At 38.5% G+C, this 23,931-nt stretch overlaps 1 protein-coding gene across 2 annotated transcripts; it reads right to left on the bottom strand.

The window, feature by feature from the left end:
• Window positions 1-1,559: 1,559 nt before the first annotated feature.
• On the bottom strand, window positions 1,560-23,286 carry CCDC112 (coiled-coil domain containing 112). Of its 2 annotated transcripts, XM_008144462.3 has the most exons (10): window positions 23,139-23,286; window positions 19,353-19,474; window positions 15,635-15,756; window positions 13,079-13,168; window positions 9,700-9,775; window positions 8,293-8,683; window positions 4,752-5,159; window positions 3,416-3,511; window positions 2,764-2,882; window positions 1,560-2,173 (listed from the first exon to the last, which is right to left on the bottom strand). In XM_008144462.3, the coding sequence occupies exons 1-10, from the start codon at window positions 23,253-23,255 to the stop codon at window positions 2,143-2,145; spliced, it is 1,572 nt and encodes a 523-aa protein (XP_008142684.2). In that variant the 5' UTR covers window positions 23,256-23,286; the 3' UTR covers window positions 1,560-2,142. The 2 variants fall into 2 exon arrangements, with proteins under 2 accessions (XP_008142684.2, XP_054570968.1); XM_054714993.1 differs by lacking the exon at window positions 2,764-2,882.
• Between the last annotated feature and the right edge of the window lie 645 nt (window positions 23,287-23,931).

The following is a 23,931-nucleotide window of genomic DNA, read 5'->3' as shown; positions in this document are numbered from 1 at the left end:
TTATAACATTTGTGTGTGTGTTTTTTTCTAAATTTCTTGTTAACATACTTTTTAAACCAGTTTAAGAAGTGTTTACTTGACATCTCTTCTATGAGCTTGCAACTGAAGACATTTATGTTGTTTATTTTACATAGTCTGTATAAAGAGCCATATAACAAATTCCTCATTCAATTAAGGACTGGTTGTTCAAAGAAACTTCCATACACTTTCTATTATTAAAAAAACAAACAAAATAAAAATAAACAAAAAACCCCCATACAGCATTGCCCACTATGCTTACCTCAGATGCAGGAAATTGAAAGCTGCATTTGTGTGCAAAAAAAAAAAAGCAACATGTTAGTAAGTAGCACATAAAAACCTTTACTTTTCTGTATCTTCTTAGTTATTCAATTGTTTTTAAATTTCCTTGTCCTGTTCTACATTTTATTCTAAACTGCCTCAAGTCATTTTTAAAATTCATGGAAAATGAGTGCTACAAATAAAATGTGCATTCCTGATTAAGGTTGTTTTACATTAATTCTCCTATTTTGCAACAATAACTGTATAATAATAATTCAGTTCCCTTTAGAAATTATATTTACTTTGAATCATAAGTGTGAAATAAGAAAAAGTTTTGACTACTATTACTCATAGTAAATTTGAGTCATTTGACCTAAATGTATCAAGTTACATCTAAGATAAAAGTCATAAGAAATAACTTTCCTATGTTTATTATGTATACTAGAGGCCTGGTGCAAGAAAATTCATGCCTTGGAGGAGGGGGTCCCTCAGCCTGGCCTGCCCCCTCTCACAGGCTGGGAACCCTCAGGGGTGGGAGGCGACCAGGCGATCAGGAGAAGGTGACGCCCCCATCACACCTCTGCTGCTGCCACTGCTGGCAGCGCAAGCCTTGGCCGGCCCTGGTTACTTGAGCCTCAAGTGGCCCTGGACAGCTGGGGGGCTGAGGGCGGGTCCGGCTGCACCGTGTGCCTGCCTTCCCCACCCCCGGCAGGGCTGAAAGGACTGGGGGACTTCAGCGGGGTTGAGGGGACTGGGCACCGCCATCTTGTGGCTATGGGCAATGCCATATTTGCGATGGTGTGATGGTCAATTTGCATATTCCCTCTTCATTAGATATGATGGTAACTTTTTTTTTTTAAATATATTTTATTGATTTTTTACAGAGAGGAAGAGAGAGGGATAGAGAGTTAGAAACATCGATGAGAGAGAAAAACATCGATGAGAGAGAAACATCGATCAGCTGCCTCTTGTAACTTTTCTATAAGCTGGTGAGAACTAATTAAAGTTAGGAACTAAGATTTTATATAAAAAGTTGAGCCAAATTGTTACATTGTGTTTTCATGTACCAAAGCTTGTAAATTTTAAAAGTAACTATTTTGAACAAATGTTTTGAGGCAAACAGAAGCAGAAAATTGAATCAGGCAGGAAGATATGAAAGACACAAAGATTTTATAAATGTGTGAAGTCCAGAAAAGCTGAAAGGAAAACTGGAAAAGCTAAAGGAAACCAAAAAGATTTTATCAATAATACAAATAAGAGAGTATAAATGAAGTGTGAAATGTGAGGCATATTTTTAATATAAATACTTTATATAAAACAAAGCATGCTTCGAACAAATACAAAATATTTATTACATAAAAATGTAGTAACTGATAAACTACCAATTTGTTAAACTTAGAAAAAGTACTAACTTATTTCATAATTCAAACCAAAAAAAACTTTATATTTTTGTTACTCAAGCTAACTTACCTCCAAAATATAAATGTTACAAAATTTTGGTTTGAAAATGTCATTCTGTGATTGTCCCAACTTATTTTGCTATGCCATGCCAAAAACAAAGTATCTTTGAAATATTCTGAGTATTTAAATGAAATAATATTTGTAACATAAACTTATTCAAAAAAACTTTTACATAATAATAGGCCAACATACACATTACATACCCTCTTGGTATAAACAGGAAATACTAATGACAATACTACTTGGAGCTTAACATCTGTCAATTCACGTACAACACCATAATCAGTCTGTCTTAGCTAGTGATATTTAAAAAACATGCCGTTAGTCACTCTGTCCTATTCAAGCTGAATATGCTAACATTCCCATCAACTGAATACCAATTTCATTATCTCATATTCTTTTCTAAAGTCCTTGTCTCCAGGTTGGAATAGCCCTAAGGAGAAGAAGAGAAGAGTAATTATAAATACACAGAAAATTTTTATAAAAATCCTAACTGATTAGATGTTAACTTCTATTTCTTTTACTTGAACTTTTTTATAAAGCAAGTTTTATTCAGGTAGAGAAAAAGTAAGAGGCCATGGTGCGGGAGCCAGTGTGAAACAAGTGAAAAGTATGCATCCAGGTGGAGGTGGGCCAACTCAAATTATGCCAATTAAATGTTAATTTTAAAAAATATATGTAGATTTATTTTTATCACTTTTTACTGTAAAATATAATATACATATCAAAGTTGCACAAAATATAAACATGGTTATTTGAAAAATATTTTAATTGATTTCAGAGAGGAAGGGAGAAGGAGAGAGAGAGAGAAACATCAATACTGAGAGAGAATCATTGATTGGCTGCCTCCTGCACCCCCCTACGGGGAATGAGCCTGAAACCCGGGCATGTGTTGTGACCGGGAATCAAACCATGACCTCCTGATTCATAGGTCAGTGCTCAAACACTGAGCCATGCTGGTCAGGTGAAACATGCAGTTACTAAATTATTATAAAGTTAACACTCATTCTAACTCCTTTTTACCTATGTGGGATATGTAGAAGTGGCCCAGAGCCTGTTGGTCCTAAGTTTTTGGTCCGTTCTTCCCAACCTTTGGTAGGTTTGTAAAGCCTAGAAGGATCTCTGCTAACATTGTTTTCAACCTGTAATCAGAAGTAAAATGAATCTGAAATATTAACATTGTATTTGTGATCCTTACTAAGAAAAATACTTGATATTAAAAATTGTTAATAACCTCTTCTGTAAACTTTTTATTGTGCTCATATAGCTAAAATAAAAGTTGGGACTACATCAATCAATAAACTGTTACTTTAGTTTCTTTTTTCTAGTTCAATTATTTTATTCTGTTTATATTATGAAGGAAATATGATGCAGCAAATAGTGGCATAGCCAGGCAATAAATTTAGGATAAATATCCACCAGTAAGTTATTTGTTTTGTCGAGAGTCACCTACATCTTAGCTATTAGTATCACCAACTGAGATTAAGCAATGTGTTTATAATGTGAAATGGTAGAATTCAAACAATAGTTTAAATTGTACTAAGCTATGCTAAATAAGTACATTTTAAAGAAGATGATACAGAAATCAAGCTGGATATAAAGAAAACGGATGTTTGTATCCTTACAAACCAAGGAATTAGGATAACAAAAATAAATTAATCTCAGTACAGAGTACCTTTTTTTTAAATTTTGCCAATCTTCTTTGTTTTTCTGCCTTTTCATCTTCTTTTGACTGTCTATCAAGAATTTTCAGTTCAAGTTTACGCAAATCCTAAGAAACATATGCCAACAAAAAGTATAACATTAGAAAGTAAAATCAACTAAAATTTGTTTCAAACTTTAGTTGCTTGGATGTAAAATTAAATCACCTTAAATATCAATATTCCTTCAATACTGACCTTTTCCAACAAGAGTAAAAGCTTTATTTTCCTTGAAAGTAAGTGTGATACATGCACATCTTTTGGAATCATTTTCTACTTGGTTATTTCTTATTTTAATAGGTGAGTTAAGCCCACTTTCAGTATAGGTATGTCTGGTTTTAGATCTCTCATATTTGGGGCACTTTGTTATTTGGGGAGATATTTTTATAGAGACTAAAATTCCACTAATGTGTTTTTGCCTAATTTTTTGTACCTTCCTTATTTTTTGCTTTATAGATATTGCTATGTTTTATCTCATTTGCACTCCTTTTCGTTTTTAGGTATATATACTTCTTTGTCTTTTTGAGACTCTTAGGACTGAATTCCACTTTGATAAGATTATAATCTCTTTGATTGCATTTTCTTATATATATTTGTTTTTAAATCATTTATGATCCTACCTCTCAGCAATAACTTTGATTCCTTTAAGTATACATTGAATATCTACAATGTACAGGTTACAGGAATAAACAAAAGGACAAAATCTCTGCCCTTGTGGAGCTTCTGTTATGATGCGAGATGGACGTGAACAAGTAAGGAAATCATCTGTGGGGAAAAGCCAGTTAGTTTGGCAAAGAAAAGGTAGTCTAGCCTGTGGCTACCTTTCCAGCCTTGTCTCCTGCTGATTCCCACCTTCCATCTGATGCCCTTAGAATACTGAAGTGTTTATGGGTTCCCCCACAAACCACTGTTACACTTCTGCAAGCTGTCATTCATGCTGTTCCCTTCGCTAGGAAAGATCTCCCCTTCCTTGTTCAAGAGTCAAATATCACTTAGTGTCTCTCGGACACTAATAGCTATGGTAATAAGCTCCCCTCCCTGCATACCCATCTCCTGAAATTCTGTCCACAATCACCTCAATCACGACACTATTTACAACATCATACAGAAATATACTTGCCCATCTATCTTTCCCACTAGACTATAATATACAAGAAATGAGGGGGGAAAAAAGAGGGAGCATCGGTAAGTAGAAGCCTAATATAACAAAAGTACTCAATTTTTTCTGAACTAAATCTGGAAGTAGTACCTCTATTTGTAGTAATACCACTAAATAATTTCTAAAATTATTTAGAAAACATATTTACTCACTCTTTCTTGAAATCTGGAAATTTCATCAGCAACAGTTTTCCTTTTTTCTGCCTTTTCTGTCTTTTCCCTTATCTCCTTTTCAAGTCTTAAAAATTCTTCCTGTTCTTTCTTCTGCTGGGTGTAGTTTTCTAGTAGTAATTTTAGTTTAAACTGGCGTTGGCGCTCTTTCTGTTGCCTTTTCTCTTTCTCTTCCTCTTCTTTTAACTGGGAAGCATATTTCATTGACATTTCTATACTTTTCTGTTTTTTCCAAGCTTCCACTGCCAATTTCTGCTTCTTTCTTTGTTCCTCTTTTTGCTTTTGATTATCTTCTTGTTTGTTATGAAAAAGCATAGGTATGTTCTCTGTCTTTTCCTTGAAAATTTCCTCCTTTTTTTGCAGCTTTTTAGCTTTCCAATTCTGAATAGACTGATGAGGAAAATATAGTAAGGGAAAAGTTAATAACCAAAAGCACTTTAAAATACAACCTCAAGTCCATCTTTCTATAAAGAATATTGTTTACAGGATGCTTAGGTTTCCAAGTGTTTTTTTGTTTGTTTTTTAACCAGAACAGTTTTTTCTGCTTTTGTTTTTAAAAATTAATGTCTCTTAAAACACTGAATAATGATTTATTCTTTTGGCCTTTCTTGTCCTCTCTTAACCCCCAGTTTCACAAAGATTGCACCTCATTTGTTTGTGTTCATGAGAAACATTCTTTTCCTCTGATCATCTTACTTATGCTTCCAAATCCTCTTTCAAGGCTTAAAATCCTTTCTGAGTGACGCTTCTTTGTTCAAATATCAGAAGAGGAATTAAGAGTGGTGTGGTTGAGAGTATGGGCTCTGAAGTCAGACCATTTAGAACCAAATCATGGCTTTACCATCTACTAGGTGTGACCTTGGATGAGTTACTAAATTACTGTCTTCATTTTGCTCAACTGGTAGGTAATACCTCTCAAGCAGGGATATTGTAAATATTAAATGAGTCAGTCCCTGGGAGGTAGTGCTTCATAACTGTTTAAAAAAAAAAGCAAATTAGCTACATTGCTTTACACAAGGTATGTAAAGATTATTTAAAATGCTAGCAGCCTTCTGTATGCCATAAAGGGTACATCCACTGAATTCCTTTACCCTCAAGTCAGGAAACTGTTCCCTCGCTTTTCCTCATGGTGTATCATTCATTTATTCATTCAATACATTCCTATCATATGTGTACTCTATGCAAGGCAATGTGATAGGAATCATAGATGATTAAAATAATACCAAATGTCATCTAGTACAGTGCTACTCAATGTTCCAGTCCACAACAATACAGAGATTCATGCCAGAATGTAAATCAATGTATTGCTTCCTTCAAAGAGAGGGTTTTCTATTAAAAAAAAAAAAAAAAGTCAAAACTGAACTAGTCTGCTTACTGGGTAGCTGATTCTAGTTCAGTCACTTTATCTCACTGAAGACCAGTAACAGTTTGCAACCTAACAGCCAGTCCATGGACCACGTTTGAGTAGCACTGTTCTAGGTGAGATAAGATAAATGCATAAGTACCAGAATATATTCTAGAATATATTATGATGTGCTATAGTACCCATAAAAGAGGTATAAACAACGTGTTAGTAGGAAATTCTGAGAGGGACTACTTATGTTTGAGGACAAGAAGGAAGCAGCATCTTACCTGGGCAGATTTTGATAACTGGGAGTTGAGGGGAAGGAATGGAGGTTCCAGAAAGTGGAAATAAGATAAACAAGGGTATTCAGGCCAGAAAGTTCAGGGCATATCTGAAAATAAGTATCTTTAGACAAATGGTAATAAAAATGGTAAATCTCCTTCTCAGCATCTTAAACTGAGTCGGTTTAAAACTATATTTTGATGCTATATTTGATTTCCCAAGTTTCCTCTTCCTCCTCCATGTCCTACTTCAGTAATTTTACCTCCATTTTCATACCCCCTCCTACCTCACCCCTTCAATCAATCAGTCATCAAATATCAGGAAACAGTGGTCGGGAACAAGCTAGAATCAAGGTGCTTTACCTTAACTACATGAGGTACTGTGTCTACTCTTTTTCCCTGGAGAGGTAGTTCTTAAACTTTAGCTTATTACAGAATAACCTAGAGTACTTGTTAAAACACAATTCCTGAGCCCCACCCCCAGAGTTTGGCTTAGGTCTATGGCTGGGGCCTGGTAAGTTCTAATAAGCTCCCAGGTGATGCTGACTTTGCTAGTCCAAGAACCATTTTGCTGGTCTAGGGACCCCATGTTTTCAGTATCCAAGAAAAAAGCCCAAATAATTCCTAATAGCTTGTTATTTTTGAGTTTTAAAAAATTACTTCCGTATGTTTCAAAATTTTTCTTAAAGTCCCAAATTTCAATCTTCTTACATTTAACTTATTTAAGGAGAAATAAAACAATAAACACAAGCTATTTCCTCTAAAAATTTAGACTAAACATGGGGTCAATATTTCTTTAATACTCCTTGGGCATGTCATCTGTTGAATAGTCATACTCAAGCAAGTTAAAGTTTATGACAGCTGACTTCTACAAAAAATGTGACTCAAACTTCGAGTATCTGAACCCATGGTTCTCAACTCGGGGCAATGTTTGCCCAATGGAGACATTTTTGATAATCACAACTAATGAAGTGTTACTAGCATCTAATGGGTGGAAACCAGGAATGCTGCCAATCATCCTACAATGCACACAATAGCAGTCACAGCAAAGAATTACCTAGCCCAGTGGTTGGCAAACAGCGGCTCGTGAGCCACATGTGGCTCTTTGGCCCCTTGAGTGTGGGTCTTCCACAAAATACCACATACGGGCGCGCACGTACAGTGCGATTGAAACTTCGTGGCCCATGCGCAGAAGTCAGTTTTCGGCCTGGGCGAGTCTATTTTGAAGAAGTGGTTCTAACGCCGAGCCACACTCAAGGGGCCAAAGAGCCGCATGTGGCTCGCAAGCTGCTGTTTGCCGACCACTGTCCTAGCCCAAATGGTTAACTGTGCCAAGGTCGAGAAGTTCTAACAAAACCAAAGCCAGAAGAATATTTTTGTGAAAAGGAAACTTTTTAGATAATTGCTACACTTAGGAGTTACTCTTTTCTCTGGGGTAGTCAAAATTTTGAGTCTTTTAAAATAAGCAATGGGTCTGAAGTTCCAAACCTCAATGAAACTTTGAAGAGTGAAAATTGTTTTTCTACTGCCTCTTTATATTTTATTGAAAACCATGTGGCCTTTGCTGGTAGGCTGCCTTTTATCAAAAGCCTGAGTCTATCTGGATTTCCCACATTTCTTGGTGGACATAGAGGGTTTTGCCCACAATCAGAAGTTTTCTGGCCCACTATATTATTTCTTGGGGTAGAAATGTTTGGCCTTCAGAAAGTCCAACTATAGTTCCTTTAGTTAAGTTACTTAAAACTTCCCAATGCCTGTTGCACCTTCTGTAAGATGGGGGGAAAACTGCAATATACCTCATGGAGTAGTTGTAAAATTAATAAATGTTAAAGAGTTTACCACAGTAGCTGGAACAGAGAAAAATACAACAAATAATAGCTATAATAATAATTATTACCTCTTTTTTCCTTTCTTCTAGGGCCAGAAACTTTTGATACCATTTCTCATGCTGTTCAACTTCATCCTGTGTTCTTCCAGGAAGGTGTCCTAGGACTTCTCCCATAAATGTTGGCTTCCCTTTATGTCTGTTTCTCACCTTTACAAAGTTCTGGTGATCATAATCATCCCAGCCCCCTTGTCGCCCCCCTGTTTGCTGAAGGAATTTTTCAAAATCCACCACTTCTTCTGGAAGAGTACTTGGTGCTACTTTGTCTACAGGAACTTTGCTTGACATCACTCTGAAAGCTTTCTCTGTTTCTGAACTACCCAAAGCCCATGTGTCAATCTTCCTTGATATGGCGCTCAACTCATTATTAGTTATTTTCTCTTCTTTAATAAGCTCTTCATATCTAAAATTTCAAAAATAAAGTTTGAATAATAAGATACAAATCAATCCATATTAACCCTTTATTTTTCCTCTTCTTTAAATTATTGCTCTTTTCATGTCATCTTTTCCACTTAGCACTATTAACATTTATAAATCTAAGACTTGAGTTTCCTCAGAGAATAAGACAATCTTTCAAATTCTTATCTGAGATTTTATAGTATCCATATATAAATGAACATTCACTTTAAACATGAAAAGCAATTTATAACCTAAAACAAAATTAGAAAAGTGTTGTTGCCTTTGTGTAAGACTAATGTTAAATATCTATACTACTAAAATGGTAATATGCTAATTAGACCAGGAGACCTTCCGGACGTCCTTCTGGACAAAGCCATGGTGGCAGGGCTGAGGCAGAGGCGGTTAGGGGCAATCAGGCCGGCAGTGGGGGGCAGTTAGGGGCAAGCAGACCAGCAGGGGGGGCAGTTGGGGGTGATCAGGCTGGTAGGGGGGGCAGTTGGGGGCAAGCAGGCTGGCGGGGAGGGGGCAGTTGGTGGCGAGTAGGCTAGCAGGGGGGGCAGTTGGGGGTGAGCAAGCAGGCAGGAGGAGGCAGTTGGGAGCGAGCAGGCTGGCGGGGGGGGGGCAGTTGGGGGTGATCAGGCCAGCAGGGGAGGGCAGTTGGGGGCGAGCAGGCCGGCAAGGGGGGGGGGAAGTTGGGGACGACCAGGCCAGCAAGCGGGGGCAGGTGGGGGCAAGCAGGCCGGCAGGCAGAGTGGTTAGAGGCAAGCAGGCAGGCAGGCAGGCAGGCAGGTGAGCGGTTAGGAGCCAGTGGTCCCGGATTGCGAGAGGGATGTCCAACTGCCAGTTTAGAGAGGTTGCAGGCCGGGCTGGAGGAACACCCCTCTCCCTCCCCACCCCCACACAAATTTTGTGCACCGGGACACAAGTATAACAATAAAATGGTTTATATATAACAACCTAGTGGAGGGTTATTGGAAATATATGTTAATAATTTTATATTAAAATGTGTTTAAAACATACATCAATCTCTGTTCCTCCTTAAAAGTGTTAATTGCATTTTCGATTTCTTCCATCATTTCTCTGAGCTTTTCAACAACTATAAAAAAAACAGAAAAATTATATCATTTCAGTATGACTAAGAATTAAATATTAGGGAAAAATGGACTGTTCCCTTAATTTAAAAACATTTCTTAGCCTAAAGGATAAGAAAAAATGTACTTATAAAAAGCTAATTTTTATGATTATAATTTTTTATTACAAATTTTTCCCTATGTACATATATCATTAAATATTATTATTATTTACCAAAAATGTTTCATACTACATATGTTGTTTTGTAACTTATAGTTTTTATTTAACAAAATGTTGTGGTTAACTAACATATTATTTTATTATCTAAATCTACCCTAATTCATTAAGTAATTCTCCAATAATCAACCTTTAAATAGATGCAGTACTGTAATAAATATCTTTGCATGTATTTTTTTGCATGCTCAAGTAAGTATTTTTAGAGGATAGCTGATAAAACTTGAAATGCTATATAAAAAAGTATGCTTACTTTCCAATATGCTAGATACCATCACATTATCCTTCAAAGAAGCTCCACCAACTTAAAGATCCTGAGAGAGCTCCTTCCCAGGTACTTTTAATCATTTCCAATGTGAAAGGCAAACATTTATTGTCCCTGATTTAACCAACATTTTTTAAGCCTTTTCTCGTTTTGTATTTCTCTCACTGTAAAATGGATCTTATTATCTTTGCCCATTTTTCTATTAGGTTATTTACCTTTGTTACTCTAATTTGTAGGCACTCTTTATATATTACTAGAGGCCCAGTGTACGAAATTAGTGCATGGGTAGGGTCCCTAGACCTGGCTGGAGATCAGGGCCAATTGGGACTTTCTGGCTGCCAGCCATGGCTTCCCTTCCCTGACTACCAGCTATCAGCCAGGGCCTTCCTTCATTCCACACTGCCCCCCTGGTGGTCAGCGCATGTCATAGCAAGCAATCGAACTCCCCGTCTCACAGTCGAACTCCTGAGGGGACACTTTGCATATTAGCCTTTTATATATTTACATATATAGATGTATATTAGCTTTTTAAGTTACATATATCACTAATATTTTCCTGTCTTTCAACTTTGCTTATATAAGGGTTTGTGGGCTTTTCTTGGTATTATGTTTTTTTAAGCAGTCTGTTTTGCCCACTATTTTCTTTATGGTTTCTGATCTTTGTCATTCTTATAAACTATAATCCTATATAATAAAAGCCTAATATGCAAACTGACCAAACAGCAGAACAACTGGCGGAACGACCAGTCACTATGACACACACTGACCACCAGGGAGCAGATGCTCAACACAGGAGCTGCCCCCTGGTGGTCAGTGCGCTCCCACAGAGGGAGCGCTGCTCAGCCAGAGCGAGGCTCACGGCTGGTGAGCGCAGCAGCGGTGCGGGAGCCTCTCCCACCTCCGTGGTAGTGCTAAGGAGCAGCCAGCTGAGTAGTAAGGAGTAGCAAGCAGGTGGGTGGTAAAGAGTGAGCGTTCCCAGACTGTGAGAGGGATGTCCGACTGCCAGCTTAGGCCTGCTCCCTAAGCTGGCAGGCGGACACTCCCCAAGGGGTCCTGGACTGCGAGACCCCCCCCATCCCCGCACAAATTTCATGCACTGGGCCTCTAGTAAAATTATAAAAATACTAGAGGCCCAGTGCATGAAATTCATGCACTGGCAAGGGTCCCTAGCAGCTGCTGGCTGCTGGCCAGGTACTTCCTCCCTTCCCCCTGCTAGTCCCACCCCCTGGTCAAACTCTTGGACAATTCTTGGTCGAGGGGACAATTTGCAAATACGTTTTTATTATATAGGATTAGCCCATGTTCTCTTCTAGTATTTTTATGGTTTTTTATATTAATTTAACTAACTATAATATTAATATTTGCCATTTTTAGTGCTTCCTAAATTTTAAGCATGGCACAAGTGCTTTATGTACACTGTCTCACTTCATCCCCCAAAAACCCTGAGTTAAGTCCTGTGGTTATTTTCATTTTAGAGCAGAGAGATGAAAGATCAGAAAAATCAAGTAACTTGCCTAAAACCACATAACTGGTAGATCAAGAATTTGACTCCACATCTGTTTGATTCTTAAAATCTATTCATCTTGAGCACTTTATGGTTTCTCTCTAACATAGATGTTTTTCTCTCTCTCTCTCTCTCTCTCTCTCTCTCAATAGAAACATATCTTCAGGTGAGGATTTTTAAAAAATGCTATAAATTTTTATAAATTATGGAGTGGGCAGAACAGATATTAGGGTCATTTATAGAATGGAGAATCGGTGGTAACGAAAGATTCATATGCAGCCCTAACAGGTTTGGCTCAGTGGCTAGAGCGTCGGCCTGCGGACTGAAGGGTCCCAGGTTCGATTCCGGTCAAGGGCATGTACCTTCGTTGCAGGCACATCCCCACTAGGGGGTGTGCAGGAGGCAGCTGATCGATGTTTCTCTCTCATCAATGTTTCTAATTCTCTATTCCTCTCCCTTCCTCTCTGTAAAAAATCAATAAAAATATCTATCTATATCTATCTATCTATCTATCTATCTATATGTATAAAGAAAGATTCATATGCAGTCAATGAAGAGGAAAAAAAGACTGATTTCCTGATTTTTAGCCTAGTGGTTTTCCCATCATTTGCTTTTTGAAATAATTGCCTTTTAAGATGCATTTCAAATGCCTAAAGAAATGGTTAAATAATATTAGGACAAATACTAGTCATTTGTAAAAAAAATAAAATTGTATCCTTTCTTCTCTACTTATGTAAACATAAGGAAATCAGTCTTTTTTCCTCTTCATCGACTGCATATGCAACCTGGGTATGTGCTCTGACCGGGAATCGAACCCGCAACCTTTTGGTGTACAGGACAATGCTCCAACCAACTGAGCTTGGGCAGGATTTATAGCATTTTAAAGATAAAAAGCTATGTAAACGTCAGATAATACAGTTCTCTAATTCAGGGTGTCTTAACCTCAGCAACATTAATATTTTTTTGCTGTGAGGGGCTATTCTTTGGCCTCTACTCACTAGATGCTAGTAGAACACCAACCTCCAAATGTCTTCAGACATTGCAAAATGTTAGGGACTGATACAACATTTGAAACAGCTCCACGGTGATTTTGATCACCCAGAAGGCAAACCCGTGGAAGGTAAACCTCTGAGAATTACTTTAGTGAAGTGATAAAAGTGTACATTGATAATAATATTAATGTACTTTGTTGTATTCTAACCAATAAAGTAGGGTTTAGTTCCATTAATGCTAAAGAGAAAAATTCTTATTAGAAAAGTATAAATGTTTCTAATGAACAATAAAAAACACTAATATATAAGAATATAAAATCTAAATGTACTTACAACTAGGTGTAGGCTTCACATCTTTTAACTGATACTGAAGTTTCTTTACATTATTATGTATTTTGGCCAATTGTTGCTGGATTTTTGATCCTATAAGGAAGAAGTATGTACTTTAAAATAATTCAATGACAAACATGGTTACAGTTCAGGATTCTACACCTGAGACAGCTCATCTTCATTTGGTAAAAGATAGCCAAGAGGAATTAAATAATGAACAAAAGATGGTTACTTAAGTGTTAATACAGCCTGAACCTTTTAATAAGTACCCTTGCTCTAAATAAAGCATCTCTCAATTTCCTCCAATATTTAAAAGCACAGTGGGGTAAATCTTACTATAATCTGTGCCAAGGAAATGTCTTTTTCTTTACTCTCTGGAGATTGAGTTATTGGACACTCTTTTAAATACATGGATCAATAGCTTAGGCTTAATCGTATTTTATTCTTCAGCAGAGTTTTCTTTTTTTAATTTGTTATAATTTTATGGGAATAGTATTTGGGCTAGATCTCAACTCTATTTTTAGAATATTAAAACTGAATATTAATTCTATGAATACTGACAAACTTCCTAATGAGAATTAATTTCATCTAACCACATCCTGTGTGACTGACTGTCACAGCCTTGACAAAGTGCTTTCAGGTGCCATTCAGTGATATCTACACCACAGGCTGCCAAGCTCATCCAAAGGATCAGCCTGAAAATGTTGGGCCCGCAATAAAAGCCTGTAAAATGGAGGAGGGTCTCAAAGACATTTTCAGCTGTTCTGTATCAGCAGCAGAAATCCTAGATTCCTCTTTTGAATTTTCTTTCTGAAGTAATAATCTTACTTTAGTATTTATTTCAATTATATAGGCTAAAATCATATATTTACATTCATACATCTACATTTGTGTAATATATATAACAGTAATATTATTTTATCATCTTTGGGTACTTTATTATGCCCCTCCATTTTTTTAATGTTTCACATGAAAAACCAAACAGCTATGTCCAAAAGTCTTTAAAATAATTTTTTTTTTAAAGTTACCAGTAAGCCTGGAGCCAATGCTAATATCCAAAACAAACCTAAAATATGTGTATGTGACTTTGGCTTGTTATTTCTTAATTAAAATTCAAGTGTTCCAGAAGAGCAGAAACTTTATCCATTGTATTTTTAAAGGGTCTTATTCACTGTTGGAACTTAAAATCAAGAAACTTCTTTAGTAATGTAAGCAATTAGGAGAGTGGTTTTTTTTGGGCCACAGTTTGATGTTATAGTGACATCTCTATAGGGCAAATAATCTTTTATTTCTTCATTTGGAACTGCCACTCTATTAGGCAAACCATTAAAGTACAAACCACTTAAATACATAAATGCAGGCTAAAATTGTGGCATGATGTTTGAGGTAAGGAAAAGAAATTTACTACTTCTGGGCTCTAATGGGGAGGGAAAGCCTCTATATCCTTATATTAAGTGCATTCCTTCCTCTCCTTGATAAGATAAACACAAAGTGTTAATAAAGAGAGGCAAAAGTGTAGCAGAAAAGAATAAAAAGATAAAAATAAAGTTGCCTTAAAAAGAGAAAATGAAGTGACTTAAAATGCAGAGAATGGAGACACTATACATAGTGGAACACTGACAGATATAAAGATCAGCTTCTCAGTGTCTATAAGAGAACTGAGGGAATTTAAGAAATATTAAACTAGGGATGTTTAGATTTCTCTATGAATCAAAGAGGAGAACTGAAAATCTGGTTTTATATTAGGTCCTGTTGTCATTCAAATAGAAGAGGGAGAATGATTCTTGCCAGTATCCAACAAAAGATGACTTTTAAAATAGTGCAATCTTATGTTCTGAAAGAAAAAAATTATTAAGAATTTCTTTTAATTAGCTATAAGGGATTTATAAGTCAATATTTTATAAAGCTTAGTTAGTTGATAACCATTATTTTTCCTTTAAACAATGTTAAGCAATTTTTATTATTATAACCTAAGAATTTTTCAACATATAAAATCTACTCTTCAATGAAAGAAGGTATTCTTGTAGAATTCTTTAAGATCAACATTTAGTACACTATAAACAATGACTGATATTCATAGCAAACAATAAAACATTTTCTGTGTAATCTATAAGGCACTTTTTCATATATTATCTCATGGGATGTACAGAACAAATGCCCTGAGGTAGAAATGGTAGGTGTTGTATCATAGACAAGTAAACTCAAATTTACAGGATTATGTGACCTGATCACTTCATATTATTATGATGAGCTAAGACCAGATAGCCCAGGAATTAATTTCTATTTAAGAAATTTTAATAACATTATCTAGTTTGTCAACCAAAAAACAAAACCCTCTTTTTCCTATTAAACTGAGATAAATACACACAGAAAACAATCCAGATAGAATCACTAAATAGTAACCTGACAAAATAAATACATATCCCTAAAAGACAAACGCATTACTAACTATAAAATGTCTTGAGAGAAAATATAAGTCAATGCACAGATACAAAGCACAGGGCAAAACTACAACTTTATGTCACTCAACAGTTTTTGTTCATCATGAACTCAACTTACTTTCTGTTTTCCTGCTGTTAATCAATTTATTTTCCAATTCTTCCAGCATACTATGCTCAATTCTGAAGTCACTTTTTTGGTTGTAGAAATGACTGTGTTTATCTTTTTCTATGTTAATAACTCTTTAGAAAAAGAAATAAATGGTATAAGTATGACTTAAATATATTTTTTAATTGTTTAAAATATGAAGACACTTATAATCAGAACTTTATATTTGGATTCATTCATCTAAGGAATCAAAATATAATGACTTGAATAATAAGGCTAAGGAGTCAAAATAGTAGCTAGAAAAGAGTTAAGTTCAACTAACACAAGTAATTTGAATTATTTAAATTATAAAATGTTAATTAAAAAAATGCAGACTTGCTTTTAAAATACATAAACCTTTGACTGTTGATTCCAACTCAATCTCACTGTGCCTGAAAGTGGCTGCCACTGGTGATGGCTGCTTTCAGCAGAAGATACTGTTAACTTTATAACCTGAACCGAGACATTTACCCTTCATCACTAAAATGTGAATAATAGTTCTCCACTACCCAACAGGGCTGTAATTTCATTATATGAGATAATATGTATGAGGGATCTTTATACAGTAAAAATGTGCTATGGAAATGCAAGTCATTAATATTATTACTACAACTAAAACTTCAAGAGGCAAACAATCTATGAATACAGAAATTTTATTGTATTTAAGGGATACTGTCTACATTTACTTCAAAGCTTCTTTGATTTAGTTCATCTGCCAGTAAGAAGGTCTGTTAGTTTGAATCCTGGGGTAAAACAAAACAAACATTGTACTAACAAGAAACTTTTTTGGTTGGACAAAAAAATTTATTTTCTTAATACCTGTTCTCTTTCTCCCAGAAGATGGAAATTAAAAAGAATACATCTCCACTAATCCTGGATGGAGTATCTCTAGCCATTGACTTAATTTCATATAACGTGGGGGGCAACTATCTAAGGTAGAGTTCCCAATCTTTTTCACTTTGACACACATAGAGAAAAGTTTGATATTTATAAGGCATACTTGGAAAAGCAGATGAGACTGCTGCAGGCCCTACCTGGCTGCCCCAAACACTGAGGGGATCATAACTTAGCACGTGTGTTTCAGAGAGGAAGCAATGAGTAGAACAGAGATGTCAAATAGATTTCAGCCTGCAGGTCCACTCTAATGGCTTGATGGTGGCTACTGGAGTCCTGTGCTGAGGACTGGGAAGCCCATCTAGGCTCCAACTGGGGATGGGGAAATGTCTAGCACTGACACAGGATGTACTATGACAGTAAGTTATGCTTTGCCACTCCTGGATTAGAAATATTAACCTATAAAGACATTCAAAGGATAATAATGGAGACAAATTGCCGAAAAGATGATCAACCTCACTCACAATAGAAGAAATGAAAATTAAAACTATACCATGGTAACACTGTACACCTATCAGACTGGCAAAAAAAATCTCAAAAGTTTAAACTCTAGTGATAAAACTGTGGGAAAATAGGTCCTCTCATACATTGTCGGTGAAATGGTAAATTGTCTATGGAGGACAATTTGGCAATATATCAGTGCATATTCATATAACTTTGACCCAGAATTTCTACTTCTAGGAATATTTCCTAAAAATATACCCACACATATGCAAAATGATGTGGACCTATGTGAATACTGCAATTAATTGCAGCATTGTTTGTTATAATAAAAGGTTGACTATAACCTAAATGTCCATCACTAAGGGGCAGGTTAAATAAATTATGTCACAATTATAATTTATTTAACCTGGAATACAATGCAGTGGTACTGTGTTACATGTACTGATAAGGAAAGATCTCCACTACACACACTTTTTATAACAAAGAATTTATATGACAATGTTAGTCATACCCAAAAGTAGAAAATGCTAAATTGTATACCTTCAAATGATATTATTCCCCTCATATCACTCTGATTCAACAATTTTACCTCTTCTTTCTCTCTTGGCTCATCTATCTTTCTTTTTACTTTTAGCTTAAGTATTCTAAATTAAGCCCATTTCATTATTTAATTTCACCCCAACATACTTCAGTGTGCATCTCTAGAGATTATTGACTTATATCACTAAAATGCCACAATCATGCCTGACAAGATACAATCCCTTAGTATCTAAGATATACTCTTAAGTTTAAAAAAAAACACACCAACATGCAAGGTCCAGAACAGATATTAAAATTTATATAAAAAAGACAAACTATGAATATGTACTTTTATTTCCTTATAAGCACAGATTATAAAATATCTGTGGTACGATATACAAGAAACTAAAAATAGTGGCTGTGTGAGAGGAGGGGAAGTGGGTAGCTGGGGTAATGGGCGAAACAGACTTTTCACTGTGTACCTTTTGATATGTATTGATTTTTAAACCATGCAAATGTTTTATCTATTCTGAAAATAAAACCGTTATATTACAAATTGTGTTTTTTTCTTTATATGCAATGAGAATTGCTGGATAGAAATATTCTTCCAATGGATTTTTATAACATTCTCCCAATGAGTTTTTCCAAAACCTTTTAACAGATGAAGAAAGCCTACTCAGAGCTGTAAAACCAGCACATACTGGTAGACAAGTATCAAGACTGGCGTAATCTACTGGTTTGCTGTATATATATATGGACATTAACTGCTTGGTACATTACCTGTCTAGAGAGGAACATAAACCAGAACCCCTAACCAAGAGTCTAAAGCTATCCAAGGTAATACATCTTAGAAATCAAAGAAAATAAAACTGTATTTTCTCAAATTCTGAGTATTAAAAGTAGTATATAAGTATTATATAAGTGCAATTGAGAATTCAATCTCCCAAAGCTATAGTATAGTACAACTTTCCAAATTTCAAACAGTATTATTTTTTTATTGGTAGAATTTCTAAACAGACAACTGCCACTAATTCTGGTCCAGAGACCATTTTTTTTTTTTTTTTACAGGTTTCCTTTTCTCTGGGTTCTTAAGCAAATTGATACTTTATAATTTCAAAGAAGTGTTTTGACAAACTTCTCAATTGTAGGGTAGGGTTGACTGCTCTGAGTTCTAATTCTTTTATTATTCCTCATGATATATATCATAACACTGAACATTCAATATAGGGTGTCCCATAAAAATGTATACACATATATTTATTACTCAAAGTGTGTATACACTTAGCGGGGGTGGAGGGGGGGGGGAAGACATCCTGTACATATCACTAGTTATTCAAAGAAAAAATACAGGTACACCACAAATTAAAAATTCTCAGCCTAATCATTACGTGCAGGATGGATCTGAAAGGGGCAGAGACCATAAGAGGGAGACCAAATAAAAGGACATTTCAAAAAATAACTCGAGGTAGAGACTTTTCATTAAAATTGTTCACTCACTCAGAAATATTTACCAAATGCTAACCTTGGTAAGTGAAAATATATTCAATCTGTTATTTGATATATGAGATCTAAAGAAATAACTATATTGTTTCCTTTGAAAGACATTGGTTCAAATGGTAAAAATAAATAAAATTCAAGTAACTGCATTTAAAATTAACTTTATATTAAATAGTCTCTTATCATTTGTCTATTGTACACACTCCACCTTTCTCTAATGACCAGAATTTTGTAACTTACTGTGGAGATTGGACAGGGTGGAGTAGAATTAACTTTATACATTGTTCATAATAAAATGGCTAGTAATGTTATTTGGAGACAGTGTTTTTATACTTACAGATTTTTAAATTTTTCTGCTGTGCGTATGAATTCTGCTTTCTTAGGCTGACTAACTTTCTGTTTCCAGTTGTGAAGGTGAAAAGAACGAATTCCACCTGAAGTACCAAAACAGCTATCATTCTGCATTAAAAAAAAAGAAAAAGTTTATCCTCAATAATAAAAATGGTAAAAGATGAAGGTGGAATTTTTTTCAGAGATGAAATGTCAATGATGGAGTTTCTCAGGGGATAATATTATCCATTTATCTATTGATTGCTACTGTAAATAAAGTTACAATGAACATGGGGTGCATACATCTATTCAAGTTAATGTTTTTGTTTCCTTCAGATAAATGCCTAGAAGTCGAATTACTGGATCATATAGTAGTTCTATTTTTAATTTTTTGAGGAACCTTTGTATTATTTTCCATAGTGCTGCACCAATTCCCATCAATAGTGCACAAGGGTTCTTTTTTTCCACGTCCTTACCAACACTTGTTGCTTCTTGTCTCTTTGATAGTAGCCATTCTAACAAGTGTAAGGTAATATCTTTTCTTTTTTTCCTGTTTTTAAACCACCCAGTCTGTGTTATTTTGTTATGGAGCCCTAAAAGACTAAAACAGGAACTTTAGATATTTTGGCAGATATCTCTAATATCATGAGGTTGTCATCAGAAAATTATCTTAAGAAAACATTAGTTGCTCTTAGTGTTAAGAGTCCATAGGAACATTCATTCATGTAATTGTATGACAATATTCAAGTTCACTGTTAGGCTATAGAATTTGAGCATATCATTGTGTGTATGGGGGAGGGGAGTACAAAGATGGATTAACACATACACTCCTCACAAATCCTACCAATAAAATGGTAATATGTAAATTACCATCACTCCGCTATGCCCACGATTGGGCCAGCAAGAGGCGCAGGGGGCGGGACTCAGGGTGGCCGGGGTAGCCGATTGGGCTAGGGGGATGCTGAGCTCGCGTCGCCAGCGGCGGCTGCACCATGGCTGTGCTGCAGAACAGAAGGGGCCTCTGGGGCAGCGAGCTCACGTCCCGCCTCGGACCATCAAAAGCGGGGGAGCTGGGTGCCTGTCTGCTCCAGCACCAGGCCTTTCAGAAGTCTCCACCGAGCCAGAGGCTTCTGAAAGGCCTGGTGCACCAGCGGACAGGCACCCGGCTCCCCCGCGATCGAAAGCGAAAGCATGTAGGGGACCCTACACATGCATGATTCAATCATGCACTGGGCCTCTAGTCACAATATAGTACAGCAGAGATTCCAATTCTTTTTTTAAAACCCAAACACCCTTGAGGAGTTCTACCCCATTACTGTTGCAACTGTCAACAATGAGGCTCTGCATCCCCTAAAGTGGTGAGAGGATATAAAGCAGGGTGTCTTAACCTCAGCACTATTAATATTTTTTTGCTGTGAGGGGCTATTCTTTGGCCTCTACTCACTAGATGCTAGTAGAACACCAACCTCCCCCTAACCCTCCACAGCTGTGACAACCAAAAATGTCTTCAGACATTGCAAAATGTTAGGGACTGATACAACATTTGAAACAGCTCCACGGTGATTTTGATCACCCTGGAAGGCAAACGCCTGGAAGGCAAACCTCTGAGAATTACCGTAGTGAAGTGATAAAAGTGTACATTGATAATAATATTGAGCAACTTGAGAACTGCAAATCAGGAGGTAAAACATATTTGTAAGAATTTAGGGAAGAAATCTCTTTGAACCAAAGTAAGACAGAAAAGTTTCATGGAGAAAGCTAGCAAGATGGCTAAACCATAAGGGTCATACATTTAAAAAAATATTTTTAAAGTGTTTAAAAAATATTTTACATACTAGAGGCCCGGCGCATGAAATCTGTGCACTGGGGGGGGGGGCGGGGAGGGGAGTCCCTCAGCCCGGCCTATGCCCTCTCGCAGTCCGGGACCTGTCAGTTGGACATCCTTAGTGCTGCTGCAGAGGCGGGAGAGGCTTCCGCCACTGCCAATGCACTCCCCAGCTGTGAGCTCGGCTTCTGGCTGAGTGGAGCTCCCCCTGTGGGAGCGCACTGACCACCAGGGGGCAGCTCCTGCATTGAGCATCTGCCCTCTGGTGGTCAGTGCGCATCATAGCGACCAGTCGTTCCCCAGTTTGGTCGATTTGCATATTAGCCTTTTATTATATAGGATTATGAATTTTTATATATTTTATATTTTTTCCTGAGTCATTTGGGCCAGAGTTAGAATAATAAAGAGAATTATAAAGGTGTGAGAAAATTTGTTTGAGGGGGAATTTCTTGAATTTATATAAGACACTGTATTTCCCTAGAACCTGGGTGGGAAACTTTTTTACTACTAAGGGCCATTTGGATATTTATAACATCACTCACGGGCCATACAAAATTATCAACTTAAAAAATAGCTTGCTGTATTTGGTCAAACATTTAACTAACTCACCCTTAATGCCTTGGCAGGGCCAGACCAAATGATTTCTCCGGCCTTATATGGCTGTGGGCTGGACGTTCCCCATCCCGCCCTTAGAGGAAGAAAAAGACGGAACATGTCCTCAGCTCACAACAACCTTCCTTCACAAAGATTTAGTGAGCACCTACTACGCTCCAGGACTACACAGGCACAGTTCTTGGTGCTGGGAAGACAATAGTGAATAAAAATGTCTGCCCTTACAGAGTTTACATTCCTAAGGGTGGATGGTATAAGGAGAAAGACATTTTAAAAATAGGTATAAAACATGTAATGTATCATGGTAATAAGTGCTATGAAGAAAAAGAAAACCAGAAGAAGGGACGGGTCGTGCTGGATAAGGGAATCCAGTTTGGGGAGGGCACAGGAAGAACCATGGAGCCGATGGCATTTGAACAAAGGTATCTGAAGGCGGTGACAGCGCTAAGCGTGGGGAAGAGCATTCTGAGCAGAGGGAACAGCGATTCCAAAGCCCCGAGGTAGGAGAGTGCTTGGCAGGTCTGAGTGGCCACCGGGGAGCCGGAATGGCTGCAGCAGGGGATGCACTGGGGATGCCGCGACAGGGAGCTGGGCGAGGGCGGGGCAGCTCATCGGCGGGGTAAGGATGCTGGCTTTTATGGTGAACGAGATCCAGACGCTCTCGGAGGCTCCTGGGCAGAAGCGCGTCCTCCCTGGACTGAACGGCCCCGCCGTGGAGAATACTTTAGAAAGGCAAGAGTGGAAGAACAGAAACCACTCGGGACAGGGTTTCAGCCAGGAAGAAATGATGGTGTGGACCAGGGCAGTGGTGAGAAGAGGTGGACTCTGGGTTTATCCTGGAGGTGGGACAGGCAGGACTGCCCAGGCTGCAGCTGCGGACTGTGAGAGAAGAGCGGGGCCCCCGTCTTCGGCCGGAGCTGCGGGAACCAGCAGTGCTCCTGGACGGAGCCTCCGGTCCGCACTGTGGAGAACGGGGTCCCCAGTGATCTCTGGAAACACGGCTGCCTCGGACCCTCCCGGTCAGGTCCGGTAACAGAGCAGCCACCAAGCAATTGCTCGGCACACAATCTCTCTCCGCCAGGCATTGCACCGGGGGACTCCCGGACACGGTGGCCACAGCTCGGGCAGGTGCATGCCACCAGCTGCAATTTTTTAGGGAAGAACCCGAGTCGCGGAGAGGAGGTGGCTCCCAGTCAAAAGCGGTTAAACGCACAGGCGAACAAAGCGCAACGCCGGGGCTGTGCCAGGCCTCGAGCAGCGGGAGACGAACACCGCCCGGGCCGCGCTGCGGACACCTGTTCAGACTCTTGGGGCTCACGGCCGCCGCCACACAGGTTCCGGCCCTCCTCCCTTTACCTGTTGCGGCACCTGCGCTGCTCCCACGCCGTTCCCGGCGGCCGCGCCCGCCCCCGCCACAGCCCCGGCCACCGCGGTGGCCGCCGCCGCCACCACGACCGTCGTCAGGGCAGCCATCTTTTCTCGCCGAGCCGCTCCGGCCGCTGCGACCACCTCGACCTCCTGGGGGTTCAGGCGCCGGACGCTCCCAGAAAGGGAGACGCTGCACGAAGCTGCCGGGTTCCGGGGCTCCTTCGGGATGCCGGGCCGGGCGTGGATACGGGGCGGGGCCGGAGCGCGGGGCGGGGCCGGAGCGCGGGGCGGGGAGGGGCCGGAGAGAGGGGCGGGGCGGGGCCGGAGCGCGGGGCGGGGCGGGGCCGGAGAGCAGGGCGGGGCGGGGCCGGAGCGCGGGGCGGGGCCGGAGCGCGGGGCGGGGCCGGGCGTGGATACGGGGCGGGGCCGGAGCGCGGGGCGGGGCCGGGCGTGGATACGGGGCGGGGCCGGAGCGCGGGGCGGGGCCGGGTTGGGGCTCTGAGCTGCGGGGGTGAGAGGGTGCGGGGGGAGGGGGCGGTGTATAGCTTTCTCAGCAAAATCTTTCTACACCTAACCTCACCCGTTCCCTGACCACCAAAAAAATTCATTGTTTTTTATTCTCATACTGAAATGTATTCTTGACATAGAAATATCTGTATCTATCTTAAGATATAGAAATAGTTTACATAATAGAACTTATTTCTAGGTTCCTACTAAGTGCTGGTGAGACTGAATCTAAATGAAAAAGTATTATTGATGAACTTGAACAAAAACTATATTT

This window comes from Eptesicus fuscus, chromosome 4 (assembly GCF_027574615.1).
Source record: "Eptesicus fuscus isolate TK198812 chromosome 4, DD_ASM_mEF_20220401, whole genome shotgun sequence".
NCBI lineage: Eukaryota > Metazoa > Chordata > Mammalia > Chiroptera > Vespertilionidae > Eptesicus > Eptesicus fuscus.
Note: the sequence above shows the minus strand (reverse complement) of the source record. Positions and strands in the feature narration are given on the sequence as shown.

Coding starts and splice junctions, on each gene's coding strand:
- CCDC112 (XM_008144462.3), bottom strand. CDS start 23,255: ATGGCTGCCCTGACGACGGTCGTGGTGGCGGCGGCGGCCACCGCGGTG. Junction 9,776..13,078: donor TGTGAAGCCTACACCTAGTT/GTAAGTACATTT, acceptor TTTTTTTTATAG/TTGTTGAAAAGCTCAGAGAA. Junction 5,160..8,292: donor TAGAAGAAAGGAAAAAAGAG/GTAATAATTATT, acceptor TTTCCTCATCAG/TCTATTCAGAATTGGAAAGC.